This window comes from Dendrobium catenatum, unplaced genomic scaffold (assembly GCF_001605985.2).
Source record: "Dendrobium catenatum unplaced genomic scaffold, ASM160598v2 fragScaff_scaffold_1553, whole genome shotgun sequence".
NCBI lineage: Eukaryota > Viridiplantae > Streptophyta > Magnoliopsida > Asparagales > Orchidaceae > Dendrobium > Dendrobium catenatum.
The window spans coordinates 856,410-871,385 of NW_021320015.1; the positions used below are offsets into that span (position 1 = coordinate 856,410).

Genomic DNA, 14,976 nt, shown 5'->3' on the forward strand with positions numbered 1-14,976 from the left:
AACCCTAAACCAAACATAAATCAACTTTATCTAATCATTTGGGTTTATTTAAATGTTAGGCTTGTTTAAAACAAAAAAAAAAAAAACGAATGCAATTCTCAACTTCAACAGGCCACAAACTGCCTGAAATTTTAAATGATTTGCTCAACTTCAGTTCAAATCCGACTTTAAATTCCTTGGTTTGAACTAACATTCAAAACTTGCTAATCATGGTTATTGCAAAATGAAATGCAGCTGATAGAGTAATAATAATAATAAATCCAGTCATAGCAGCAGGTAAATTTTCCAAGTCTTAGATCTTAAATATAAATGCAGATTTACAGAGACGATCTTATTCAACTATACTAAGCATACCCGGCTAGTAAATTCTAAATTAGAACATTTCAAAAAAGATTACTTGTTTGTAGAGCAGTAATGACATGGCGCTTAGTGTTAGAAAAGGCATTAACTTGCATTCACTTGATCATTCAGGACCAAACTACGTCAAGGTTCTTCCCAAATGCTGGGGCTGGCAATTTGTTAGCGATCAGTTGTCTCAGTTCAATCTCACCAGGAAATCTTTGCTCCGTCAATTTTGAGAAAACCTGCAAGATTAAGATGCACTTCATTAAGCACCAAAACCGTAAGTTTATTTGTTAAAAGATTAGTCTGGACTAAAGGGCAGCAATACTGATCACTGATAGGAAATACTTGAATATTTCGAGTAAACCCTAACAAGAATAGGAAAAAATAGCAATAGAATTACACAATCTAGTGGAAAACTATCCAAATTATAATTGGATTGCAAAAGAGAGAACTAAAGGAAACAACGAAAACAAAGATACAATTGATCCTCAATTCGAGAGGAAGATCATCTCTCCCAATCTCGAGATGAGTCTAGAGCCCAAGACACCAAGAAGATCCCTCATAAGAACCAATAATCAAAACATCACCCCAACTCTAATCTCTCCCCCATACTTTAGGTATACAATTAAAACAATAAGACAAAAAGATCTAAAGGCCCTTGTTGCCTCCTCCTTTAGCTCCAAATTTGAATTTGAAATCAAGTGGACCCCACCCCATCTCTCTCTCCCCCCCTCTTGCTGCCCCTCTTGCCGCCGCCCCTCCTGTTGTAGACGTGAACAGGCCCCATAGAAGGGGCTGACTGGACCAGTCCATTAGGGGTCGGGACTAACAATCACATACGAAATAGTAATGTATTGTTAATCAACTAAAATATAATTAATTCAAAGAAAAAATTAGTCCATCGAATTGATTTCTTGTTGAAAGAAGAAAAAAACATCTTGAAATAGAAAATTCACCTGAATTCGATATATGAAACGCTGAAACTGCAAGTGGCTATTTTGAGAAAAGGAAAGAAAAAAATACAACATAATTCCAATATTCAAGACCACCAATCTTCTACATCAAAATATGAACTCCAAAATTTGCTGAAATTCTGGCTCCTAACAAAGTTTAATTATTCTTACCGGCAAATATAAAAAATAATCGCTCAGAATCCTCTATTCATTTTTATTAGGTGCAGTATCAGGTTTTAAGCTATTTCATACCATCTTTTGCATAATTTCCACTCAAGTTATATTTTCGTCTACCATTTTCATGCCTAATTCTTATACATTAATTTTATTTACCCATCATATTAATTAGAGGCTTAGAGCACCTTCCAAGTTCCAACCTCCCCTATGGATGCTCAAACCACCTAAAAATTTTTCACTACATCTAAAATATGCTATTCCCACCATCACTTAGACTTCATTTGGGACGGCTTTCTTACTGCTTCTTAAAGAGGCTTTTAGTTCAAAAATTAAAATTTTGATATTAAACAGCTGCTTTAAGAAGCAGTAAGAAAGCCGCCCCAAACAAAGTCTTAGTCTATAATCTTTACTCACTCTATCATTTCTGATTTGACCATATCTGAACATTTTAAATTCTAGTAAACTCAACTAATTATGAAATATTTCGTTCTCACAGAACAAACGGACTCATAAAACATACCTGATATAGTTGTACTTCAATAAAATTTTCTCTTATCTCCACGATAGTTTTAAAAGCTATGATGCAGTATTTGCCTTAACGAGAAAAAAAAATGATGAATTATTAAGATGAGTGTTGTTCAATAATTTTCAAATATAGAACATGTCGGATGAAATCATTACACATTTTCAGATACACAATGCTTGCAAAAAGATAACAAGATCATAACACATACCAATTCACCATTGCAGTAAACCTCAAAAGCGCCAGAACTTTGTAGAGAAGATTGAAGGAAATTGCCAAGAAGCCAAGTGGAAGCAAGTGCTCCAAATTTATTGGCACGAAGAGAGTAGTACCATGGAGGAGGTACCATTCCCAATCTAGGAAAAATATGCTCTCCAGCCACAATAATTGTGATCAATCCAACTTGGGCAACAGGAACTGCCTTGCTTGCTATGCGTTTCGGAAAAGCAGGAGGGTAGTTTGATAGGATAATCTCAATTCCAGGAAAGGAAGCTTCAAGCATATTCTTTATGTTTACTGCAGTTCCCCTACCAAGAAAACATATACCACGTTGCATAACCACTCATTCAAATGAAAATCAACAGTTTTGAAGACAAAATAAAATAAAATATGAGCTCTGACGTAAATCTACCGAAATACTTTTCTTCTGAGGCAAAGAAGATGTAAATTAACTTGTTGTTATCTGTTCCTGAAATTTCTCTAAGAAATAAACATGCATAAACTTGTATATTTGATAAACCTCATAACAAAAGAATTTCGGTAAAAACAAATCGGTAGGATAGAGTACTTCTCTCTAATTCAAATTCTTATTGTCAGGCCTAAATTTCAATAAAAAAACCAAGATGAACTGAATGATAATAAAAAAAAAGTACTTTAGTGATTGAAAATTAATGATAAATTTGTAACTATCAATGTGGACAATGCAATACAGGATATGCATCAAGAATATTTTGGATTACAGTAGCCTTTCTAGATTATTCTGGTATTTTATCTTAATTTTACTCTATGTTAATTTAGGATTATCTTTTCTTTTAAATTATCTGATATAATTTCTAGGATTTTAAATAATTTGGATTTATCATGTAAACCAATTACTCTATAGAGTATCATATTCCCCATGCACTGCACACGGGAAAGATGAAGTGAAGATTAACAATCAAAAGCAAATAACTTAAAAAAATAGCAGAAGCATCTCGTCACTAGTCATTGGTTAGTTCTGGTCTTATATGATCATCATCATAGCACAAACTTCATTAATTAAGGCAATCAAAAACATATCCAATTCCCGATTGAGGTCGTCCTATAGCTTGCAATGAACCTCATCTAGATTGAGATTTCTTCTAGAATATACCGTCTGCTTCTAGAATTCGAGAATGTGGTCCTACATTAACTGCTCGAATTCTTCATTTAATCTTTGCCATTGAATCCACCTCTCACACTTGTGACTGATGGTAAAAACTTCTTCTAGGTGATGATGCTTGCTTCCACATTCCACCATACATGAGTGTGGTCATGCAGCTTCAAACTCATGAATGCTATTTTATGGGGATGATTAGACCTACTGAATGAAAATTAGATCGCAAGATTCTCGAACAAACCAAAAAGCTTCTTGACATGATCGTCCCATCAGAGGTAGGCAACTTGAGTGTAGTGTCAACCTTGAATATTAGTCAAGTCTCATACAAAAAACTTAGGCTTCGTTTGGGTCAGCTTTTTTAATGCTTTCTAAAACAGCTTTTTAGTTAAAAATTTTCTTGAATTTAAAAATTGTGCACTAAAAAGTTGCTTTAGAAAGCAATGAAAAAACCGTCCCAAACAAAGCCTTAGTCAAGCGAACTCTTAGCCCTAATCATCTGGATTGAAGGTGAGTATTATGGTTTATCGCATGGGTAAGTACAATACCACATACAGTTAATCACAGTTCTATGTTATTGAAAGGCGACGGACTATCAAAACATCCCTACCAAAGCCTCCAATCCACTTTCAAGCTCAGCAGTGATTGTTGCTATTAATATTCAGTTTTGATTGGAGTTTGGATCGGCCTCTTGGCTTTTGTTTAGGTTTTGTTCAATTCCGGTGCAAGGATTGATTATTGTCTTCATCATTTTCTCCCGTAAGCATAACCTGTGGACTCTTATACCAAAAAGATTATCAAAAACCTAAGAAATCAAGTAACCAAGGACTGGTTAAGTTATACAATTGTTCTGAACACGAGTGGTAAGAAATTGTGGATAAATCTGTATATGATTCTCTTTCTTCTACCCACCCTCAACCGTTTCTGTAACTCATTTTAAAAAAGTCTGTAACCCTCAAATGTTTGCCAACCAGAGCCTTCCAAAGTGAGGTTTGGTTGCATGATGACTTTCCCTAGCATTATTGGCCTTTGATTATAGCCAAAGCTAAAAAAAAAAAAGAATAGAAAGGGACGAACTGCTCCTGTGCAGCGGCCAAAGACAGAGGAGAGAGAGGAATAGTGATATGAGAGAAAGAGAGAATTTAAAATCTCATATTTCGATTTTGAAGTTCTCTGTTTAATATTGCATCAAAAAATCATTAAAAGACAATGAGAATACAAAATCCTAACTAATTGCAAGAATCAAGGAGAGAATATCTCCTTAAATTTCAAAAACTAAAATCAATTTTCTAAATTCTAAGTAAACAACCCTTAGATACAAAGATTAACCACTTCAAAATCCTAAAACCTTGGAATGAATCAAAAAAGACATAAGAACTAAACTTCTAATAAAATTTTATCCCTACATAGTCTAATCTAAACTTGGGCCCACATTCAGACCCAATCCGTCAACCCCAAAAGGGACAACTTGCCTTTTTTCATAGGTTGGCAACCTTGGAGATCGTCTAGGATCAAGGAAACTTAAACATTCTATTTGTAACTGGATGAAGAGGATTCATCCCAAAAAACTTTCCTATAAGGATGATCTACCCCCAATTCGCAGTGGACATCTACAACAACAATATACAACAATATCAAGCCATCATCCCATTGCGTGAGGTTGGCTACATGAATCCTTTCTCTATTGCATCCTGTTAAGAATCAAATTCTCATTTAAATCTAATAAAGAAAAATCATTTCTAATATTTTCGAAACAAGCCTTTTTAGGTCAACCTCTACTTTTCTTAACATAAATCAAATCTAATACATCTATTTTCCTAACCGGTTCATCGGGAGGCTGCCGTTTTATGTTCCTTATAAGGATGATCTACCCCCAATTCGAAGTGGACATATACAAGAAGAACATTCTCCAGTGCACATTTAGAATGTTGATATGACTCTAGCCTAAATGCTCTAAGTCCTAAACTGCTTCAAATGAAGAAGCTTCAACTACAGCAATCTACCCAAAAGCTTAAAAGAAGAGAACGCCAATAATATACCTCTAGCTACATTCAAACCACAACTAAAGAGCTATGTAGTAAAGTTTGGTTTTTCAACCCCCTTAAAGCTTCTATGTGACAAGTTGAATAAAAAAAAAAGTTTCATTCAAAGAGAAGACTTCAAATTCTTCATATGGATAGCCCTATTGAGGCTCCTAGTTGGTAGGATGTATCAAATACCACTCCCTTAAGTGTTAGTCTCTAAAAACTTCCAATGGTGGGACAATTCCCAATCAACATCAAGGCTTTACATTGAATACAATATCAAAATTTATGGAGTATTGGAAACTTTGTTTGCCTTCATAGGATACATAGACCACCCAAGCCAACCATTACAGCTATCCACATCCCATTTAAAAACCATTAATGGGGTCTGCACAGAAAGTTTCGCACTTGAGCTCATAAATACCACCTCACATGTCAAACCGAAAGTGTTCAATAGAGTTTTTTGGTGAAAGCTTGATGCCCGAGCTCAATGTTTAAGCTTAGCACACAGAAAAAAAAAATGCGAGTTATGGAGGAATGGTTGAAAGTAGGATACTCAGGAATACTCTTATCCCACAAGTAGGATACTCAGGAGTCCACAAATCGAATGAAAACTCAATACTTGTCCCAACCGCTGCTAACTCCCAAGTATGTTTGCAAGGTAAGCAACGTAGGTGAAACCAAAGGACAATTTCATGCCTTTAAGCATAAAAGTCATTTCCCATGATCCCATAACCAAGCAAGGAAGGTGAATGAATTCAAGTATTTCCTATTTTCCTTCCACCACCTTGTCAACTCCTAAGTGTCCATAGGGAGCACTCTAACACCTTGGAAGTTTCAAAAAGGGCAAAGAGAGTGGAAACTAAAGATTTTATTTTATTTTTCCTTTGAATACACTTGCTTCCCAAATAGCCAAAATGAGCAAAAATATGAGACTATTAGGCTTTGTTGAAGGATATAATAAGCGGAGGGGTATTTATAGACCCATGCCCATTATTAAAATAATTGATATTAAAAACAACAACAACATCAAGCCTTTATCCCACAATGTAGGGTCGGCTACATGAATCTTTTTTCTCCAGTGTCATATTAAGAGTTAAATTCTCATTTAAATCTAATAAAGAAAGATTATTTTTAATATTTTCTAACCAAGTCTTTTTAGGTATACCTCTATCTTTCTTAATATAGGTCAAATCTAATACATCTACTTTCCTAACCAAGTCATCGGAAGGCCGTCATTTTACGTGACCAAACCATCTAAGGTGACACTCTCTAATCTTATCTTCCACTGGAGCAACTCCAACCTTTTCATATATATTGTTCATTTCGTATCTTGTCTCTAAGAGTAAAGCCACTCATCCACCAGAGCATTCTCATCTCTGCAACATGTAATATTATGCTTCTCTTTTAATGGCCAATATTCTGCACCAAAAAGCATGTAGGTCTAACCACCATCTTATTGAATTTTCCCTTAAGTTTGAGGGGGACTTTTCTATCACACAACAAGCCTGATGAATTCCTCCACTTCAACCATCCAACTTGAATTCTACTAATAATACTTGAATTCCTCCACGTTAACACTATTATAGAAAAGTAAAGCATTGTGTTAGGTAATCGACATTCAGTGTAAAACTTGTCAAATAATCATAACATAAATTCTTTAATTGATATTAAAAACAATTAAAATAAATAAAATACTATTTTACTTCTTGAATAATTCAACCAACTATTATGCATTTCTTTTTGGAGGCAATTACAAGTGATATTAGCCTCCAAAAGGTGATTATTTGACATTCAATGGAAGTCCAAGACCATCGCCAAGCACTTGGGCACCATGCATGCCGGAGCAACAAGACCAAGCTACATGCTTGGGCTTAGCAACCACATGCTTACAAGCATGGTAGGGACTAGTCATTTTCGAACCTTTTATTTCATGGCCTAAGCTATCTTTTTTGGTTAGAATGGGGCCAAAATAGTCTCCTTTAACCCTCAAATTTATATAATCCATTTAAGATCATCCCAAGGTTCTATGGAGGCCATTAAATCTTGGATAGCTTAGATTGATGCAAAATTTATGAACTGACTTCATTACCACCCTAATTTGGGCTTCAAAATTCTCAATTTTTTATTAGCAACACTTTTGGCTGATAATAATTATTGAAATACAAAATATAAGCAATGGAAACAATTTGAAAGCTACCAATTTGCAATCTCGAGAGAACAATTGTGTTTATGTCCACAAAGTGATTGTGGTTGGGGAAAAATGAATTTATAACATAAATTTAGAAGACAATTTCCAAGCACCCTCAATCTTGCAAGAAAAATGCATCTATTTGAGGTAGAAAAGAAGCATTTTTAGAAATTTTGCCAAAGAATCCAATAAAAGAAGGGGCAATTAATACGACCCCAAAAAGATAGCTCTTGACTAATTCCATGCATTCATTCAACGATGTTAAGATTTGTAAATGAACTTTATGCAAGAAGATTCAAACAAACAATGATCCTTCTGATGCATCACAAGGAACCAATTGAGGAAAAAGTGAACCCATCAAAGCTCAAAGAAAGATGAAACCAGTGGCAAAGCAGGGACCCATTACAAGAAGCAAAATAAAAATATTTAATTAGCATTTGCATTTTAATTGACGTATAGTTGTTAAGTACGAAATTGTTATTATAAGTTTGGAGTTTGGACATTAACAAAATTTTCAAATTTTGAATTTTGAATTTTATAATTCAATACTTTCAAATTTAGAGTTCAGATTCCCAAAAAATGAGAAAATATTATGCAAAATTATATTAAAATTGGATAATTGATTTAAATTAAATCAAATAATCAATTTCCACTCAAGAGTGTCCGGCCACCTGTGTTGCATGGTGTAACCACCTCCTCCCTTCTCCAAACCACTCCTTTGGCTAGCCCAAACCTTCTTCCCTCTCTTTGCTTGTTTTTTTTTTTTAGTGTTCTACGGCAACTAATATTTTGCTAGAATGAAAAGGAATGTTTAATGTGTGTTTGCTGATTTTTTTTTTTTTTAAATCTAAGCTAGAGGAGGCTTGGCGGCCAACCTCATCCTTAAAAGATTTAGTGATCTCTTCACACATTATCAATTTGTGAGTAATAATCTCAAGTATATTGTATCGAACCTAATTATCTTTGACGTAGATGTTGACCTCATTATTCGAGGTCAATTTCCCTGGAATCGACTCTAGTACCTAGGTTTTTTAGCCTAGTGTAGATGTCGCACCCGCAGGATTTCCCTTAGGTGGACACCTAATGACGTAGCATCGACTCGAACCTATCGATCAATTTGAATCAAAATCAATTCAATCTAATTTTAATTCAATTCCAAATGAACTCAAATAAAGCCTGCTTTATGATCGACTCAATTTAATATAATCTAAATTGATTTGATCTAAATCTAATTCAACATTAAATCAACTCGTCTCGAACCCGTTTAAATTAAATCAACTATCAATCAAACCCCAAATTCACATTTAATAAAGCTTGATTTAATCTTTAATTAAATTATAATCAACCCCTAAAGTCCTTTTAAGGAATAAATTGATCTTAGCCATCAATTTATTTTGAAACGAGATTTTGATTAAGGGCGGTAAGATTAAGATCCGTCCAGCCGACGACCTCTCCCCCTTAGTTCACGACATGCACTCAATACGATCAGCCTTCTCTCTCGAGTAAAAAAAAAAAAAACTTCAGTCGATCTCCTCTCTATTGGAACCATTTAAAGACACAACAGTTAACAAGCAATTCGAAAAATCCTAACTCCCCATACAATGCAGTTCGTAAAACTACTCACCCGTTCCCACACTCTGTTCGCACGAAATCCCAGCCTCCTCTCTGAGTTCGCAAGACGCTCTCTCACGCTCTCAGTTCGCATAACTTCCTCCCCCCAGCCGTTCGCAAGCTCCAGGCAGAAATCCCTAGTTCACAAGTTTGCGTGAGAAGCCCTCAACCTACGATCTCTCCTATTCTCAGCAATTCGCATGAAGTCCTTTCCTGGGCAGTTCACGAAGTCCAGTTTTGCTCTCTCTCACAACAGTTTCGAAATCCCCAGGTTCTCCCTCTCAGTAGTTTACACAAGCCCAAGAGATTGGCTCTCTCCCTCTCTATTCGCAGACAGAGAACAAAAAACCACCTGGATCTCTCTCACAGTTCGCAACTTCAAAACACCCGATCTCCTTCCAGTTCATACACACGAAAACCCATTCGGCTCACACCTCTTCCCAGTTCGCCCCTTGCTCTCTGCTCGAATGAAGCCCTCATCATTCGCATAGATAGACCGAACTCCCCTCTCCCTGCAGTTGGCAAATCTCGCCTGAATCCTCCTCTCTAGTTCGCAAAAGACCCCAAATTCCCGTCGCCTACTGTTCTCCAGCTTTAGCTCGCTCCTGCAGTTCACAAAATCAGCCCCTCTTCCTCTAGATTCAACAGCTCTTTTCCATAGATAGAGTTCACGAACTCCATCCCATCTCCCTCACTCTGATTCGCAAAGGCTTGCTCCCAATTCGTGTGAGAAAGCTTCCAGTCCGTCGCCTGCCATTCGCCCCTCTTCGTCTCCTGATTCGCACGCATAAGAGAACCATCCCTTCCAGTTTGCACGAAGCCCTCTCCCCTGCAGTTCGCACGAAGCACAGCCCACTCATGCTCCTCCAGATTCGCAGATCTGAAGGCTTCCTTGTTCCAATTCATGAATTCCCATTCGTCTCGCTCCAAGGAGGCTGATCCAAACACTTTTACCTCAAATGAGTTCAGGTATATTGCTTCTTACCTCTTCTTCCTTAATCTTTTGGGAAATTTACATACATACCACTTTATAACATCCTATTTACATATCTAACACCCAAAATTTTAATATTACATGCATACCACCCTATATTATTTTAATATCAAATATACCACTTATATTTTTTTCCTACCACTCATATATTTCATTTCTACCACTCATATTTGATATTCAAAATCCTATTTTGATATTGAATCCATTGTAGAATATTGTGTTGGTCTCTCGAGACCGTACTTTATTCTGAATGCAGTATTCGATTACAAAATAGGAGAAATCAAAATCTGCGTGGTGATACATAATTTTTCCCACCAGTAGAAATCCCATGCAAACCTTTACTCACCAACGCACACAATTTTCCCCATCATTCTCCCACAAAAATCCATCCAAAACCCTAAAGGGGGTTGTCAACCAACCATTGCATGAACAAAACCTATTCATATTCACAACCTCTTTTGGGCTGACCAAAACCCCTTGAAAATTTGTGAAACACTCTAGATGCAAATTAAAAACATTCCTCTATCATTCACACATGTTTCTAGACCTTGACCACATCAATAACTCACTCCACTAAAGCCATAATCCCATTCTAGGGCTCTCAACAAAAGGGGCTTCTAATAAGACCAAGACTACATAAGAGCTAAAAAATGTTGAAAATTTATAAAATGCTCCAGATCTATTATGGACTCATTTCCCTAACTATTCCAAGTGATCCCAAGGCCTAGAGTTGTGTAATTTCCCCACAATAATTCATAAATCTCAAATTAGGCATTTCTAGATTTGGGGCATTTTCTTGCTTGGCCAACCCCCATTGCATCAAAACCTAACTCCGATTTTCCTAAAACTTTCCCAAGGCTTATAAACCATTAATAACACCTTTTAGAAGCCTATAAACCACAATTAAGCCACCACTCAAAGGCTATGCCAAGGCTCCATCGCCTTCAAGCTCCTATTGCTAAATCATATCAAAATTTATGTTGATTCACCAATCTAACTTGATAAATCACATCTCATGGACAATAACCTCACTTGTTCATATATCTAATCATTCAATTCATATTATAATTAGCAGGATCCAACTTAATCTCAACGAGGATGTGGCTCACTTCTCCGCCCTTCTATCTCTTGCAAGACCAAAATGCTCTCAATTGAGAAAATTTTGATGTGCCACAGATCTTGATGGCGGCAAAGCTTATATATATCCATTGTACTCTTTGCAATAATACTAAAATGACCTTCATCAAAGTCCACTTATAAATGCTCCCATTAAGGAAAGGCAAAATGCCTCTCGCATTCTCGCTCTTACATTCCTATGGAAAACCCTGTCGGATAAGCTTTAAGTTCTTTTCACCTTCAAGCTCAACTATTAACTTCAGCGTCAGCAGGTCTTCTCAAAGAGAACCCTTAGATTGGTTTTTTTACCATTTCTTTTTCGCTGATAATGTATAATAAGTTATCCAAATGTCGGGTTCTACAAAATCCAACTGGACAAACACTACCAAGATTAAAGTCATTTATGGCATTCAAGATTCCCTAAAGTCATTTAAAATTCAAATAATTACATCAGTTCGTTTATTTTCATCCAACTTAACCTCCCATTCTTCTACAATACAGATCGGTGACTCATGCTAAATTCTTCTACCAGGTGATCTGACGGTGATTGCCAATATGACCTATACAATACCTTCAAAAGAAAAACATATATATAGTAAAGATATAAGAGGGGATCGATAAGGACCTATATGAACAAGAGGCACAAAATTTGAGCTCAACTACATTGCCATGACCGGATCCTCGTACCTGAGAGCCCTGCAAGAAGAACATAAAAGAAGAGGGTTGTCTTCAAAAATTAGAAACCAAAAGACGAATATTGAACTGCAATAGAGAAGGAATAGGCGATCGCAAAGTATTATTAACCTGAACAGCAGCGAAATCAGGCACTTGGGGTACGGATTGAGATTGGGGCTGGTGATAATGTTGCGGAGAAGGCTTAATAGGAGGAGACGTAGGAGGAGGGGAGAAGATACTAACGATATCTGAGAAGAAGAGGAATACAGGAAACCCTAGCAGAAGAAGCTGGAGGCGATCCATAGCCGGCGCTTGCTTTCGACGAAGGAATTGGCAGGTCCGGTGAGTCTTACCTCGAATGCGAACGATACACCTAATAGAAATAAAATATTATAATTTAGCAATATAAGAGATATATTTAATATTAAAATTATTTATGAATAATATATATGAAATATTAAAATTTAAAATATTAGATATGTAAATAATATGATATAAAATAATATGTATGTAAATCCTCCAAATAATAATTATAAATTAATTTTTTTTTTTTTTTACAAAATTTATATGTGATATGTCACCAAAAATTATCTTGATTGGGCACGAATCTCAAGACATTTAATTTTGATACTTTTGAAATTGGAGTTCGGTAAATTAAATTCGGAATCATCTTAGCTCCAATTTCAAAAAACGTATAGTCAAATTGAAAATCATTGAGACAAACTCAACAACATCAAAACTAGTCTAATTCAAGCTCAAATGGGCCCAAATCAAGGGCTCGGTGCATAATTGGAAGGTTCAAAACATTCATTGGACAATCAAGTGACCTCTATATATTGTATGCTTATAGTCGAATCAAGCGGCTCGACGAGACAAATCCAACAAGCTCAATCTCTTAATTCTGAAATCATTAAGACTTAAAGGTTTGATTATCACTTTATGATCAAGTAAATCAATATGGTTCATCCAATGGAGCACTCTGAATTTACCTTGAATCTTTTATATATTTATGGGGCATGTCACTCTCAAAATCTATAAATAGACCCCATCCTCTGGATCCAAGAATTCTAGCCAAACACCGTCGCCGACGAACTTCTACTAAACCACTGCTCGATCAACGACTGTCATCGAACCACTGCATGTACGACGCAGTCACCGCTCAGCCATTGGACCTCTGCCCATCCACTGATAGTCACCAGGCTAAACTCTGTCTATTGAACTTATGCTCAACCATCATCAGACCACCGCCTATCCACTGACAGTCACGAGTCACCGGGCCAAACCCTGTTTGTCAAACTTCTATCCAACCATCATCAGACCACCGCCCATGCCAATGATTGTTATTGGACCACTGCATATCTACCAATCTCTGTCAAACTTCTGCCCAACCATCATCTGACCACTATCTAGCCGCTAACTATCGGCGAATCATCGCCCGTCCACCAATTGTTGACAGACTCGGACCACCGTCATTCGTCGACTACTATCCCTCTGATCTATGTCGCCCGCCAACTACGATTCCTCCGATTTCCTTCACTCGCAAACTATGATCCCTCCAACTTCCTTCACCCGTGGACTACAATCCCTCCGACCACCGTTGCCAGCTTACTACGGTCCCTCAGAGCACCATCGCCTGTCGACTACGGTCCCTCTGACCACCATTGCTTGCTAACTACGGTCCCTTTGACCATTGTTGTGCATGCTACTATGGTCCCTTCGACCATTGTCACGCGTGTGACTACGGTCCCTTCGACCATCACACATGCAACTGTGGTCCCTCCAACCACCGTCTCAGGGCAATTACCGACATTCGTCGCCTGCCGACTACTATCCCCAAGACCTGTGTCACATGTCATTTACAGTCCCTCCGACCTCCGTTGCCCGTGGAATATGATCCCTCCGACCACCATTGCTTGTCAATTATGGTCCTTTCGACCAATGTCACTTGCCAACTACGGTCCCTTCGACCTCCGTCACCTGCCATCTACTATAACTCCGACCTTCGTCGCCCGCCGACTGTGGTATCTTCAACCTCTGTTACCTGACTATGATCTTACTGACCAAACGAGCATGCCAACACTCTCCTGTGAACAAATCTCATGTCACCAAATTCTTCCAACTCCAACTATATATTGTGCTTTATATGATGTATATTTTTTGCTTTGAGCCAATGCCTTCCCCAAGAAAGGGTGTGACATGTAATCAACCACAAATACTAATGAGTTTTTTCAACTAGGCAAGACCCCATAATTTTTCACCCTTTTTAGGAGTTTTCACGTAAAAACTCTAGCGTTTCTTATGAATATTGCACATCTCTCTGTTATTTATCTGTGTTGGAGCTTCGTACAAAACTAGGACATTAAACTTCATATCTCTCTAGTGCCGCGAGTGTTCTGAGTCATAACAATATGAAAATATTTGATTCTAATTATAAAATATTAGATTATCCATCTTAAAATTTTGTTTTCATTTAATATTGTATGCTTTTAGTTATTGCCTTACCCTATCCATATCAATTTCATTTTGCCAAAATCAAGATAATTCCTAGGTTTCACACAGCCCACTCATTATTCTTCTTTTCTTCTTCTTCTTCACCATTCTATCTCTCCATCTCTCACAACCCCAATGAAAATTTTCTAAAATTAATTTATGATATTATTTTTTATTTAAATATCTTCTAAATTTGAATATTTATTTTATAACTCTAAACATTTTATTTTATTATCTTCATGTAAATTAACCATAGTATTATGAATGCTCCAGCCCCTTTTAACTTAAGAAAAAAATTATATAATAATGCAAAGCACTCCAAGATAGACGTCAAAGCCATTCAATTTGCATTGGTTGAGTTCAATTCAAAATATTGTATTAAGCAGTTTTCACAATACAAATTGGGCAACATTGGAGCCCATTTTAATGTACTTTACTTCAGCATTTTCTAACACAATAGTTTTCTAATACTTGTGCTAGAAAACTTCAATTTGTAAACAATAGAATATATTATTTATAATAT

At 36.6% G+C, this 14,976-nt stretch overlaps 1 protein-coding gene across 1 annotated transcript; it reads right to left on the bottom strand.

Annotated features, from left to right (window-relative positions):
- Positions 1 to 213: 213 nt before the first annotated feature.
- On the bottom strand, positions 214 to 12,342 carry LOC110101376 (selT-like protein). Its single transcript, XM_020829253.2, has 4 exons — positions 12,093 to 12,342; positions 11,914 to 11,984; positions 2,210 to 2,525; positions 214 to 584 (listed from the first exon to the last, which is right to left on the bottom strand). The coding sequence occupies exons 1-4, from the start codon at positions 12,264 to 12,266 to the stop codon at positions 468 to 470; spliced, it is 678 nt and encodes a 225-aa protein (XP_020684912.1). The 5' UTR covers positions 12,267 to 12,342; the 3' UTR covers positions 214 to 467.
- Between the last annotated feature and the right edge of the window lie 2,634 nt (positions 12,343 to 14,976).

Coding starts and splice junctions, on each gene's coding strand:
- LOC110101376 (XM_020829253.2), bottom strand. CDS start 12,266: ATGGATCGCCTCCAGCTTCTTCTGCTAGGGTTTCCTGTATTCCTCTTC. Junction 11,985..12,092: donor CTGATTTCGCTGCTGTTCAG/GTTAATAATACT, acceptor TTCTTCTTGCAG/GGCTCTCAGGTACGAGGATC. Junction 2,526..11,913: donor TGTGCCTCTTGTTCATATAG/GTCCTTATCGAT, acceptor TTTTCTTGGTAG/GGGAACTGCAGTAAACATAA.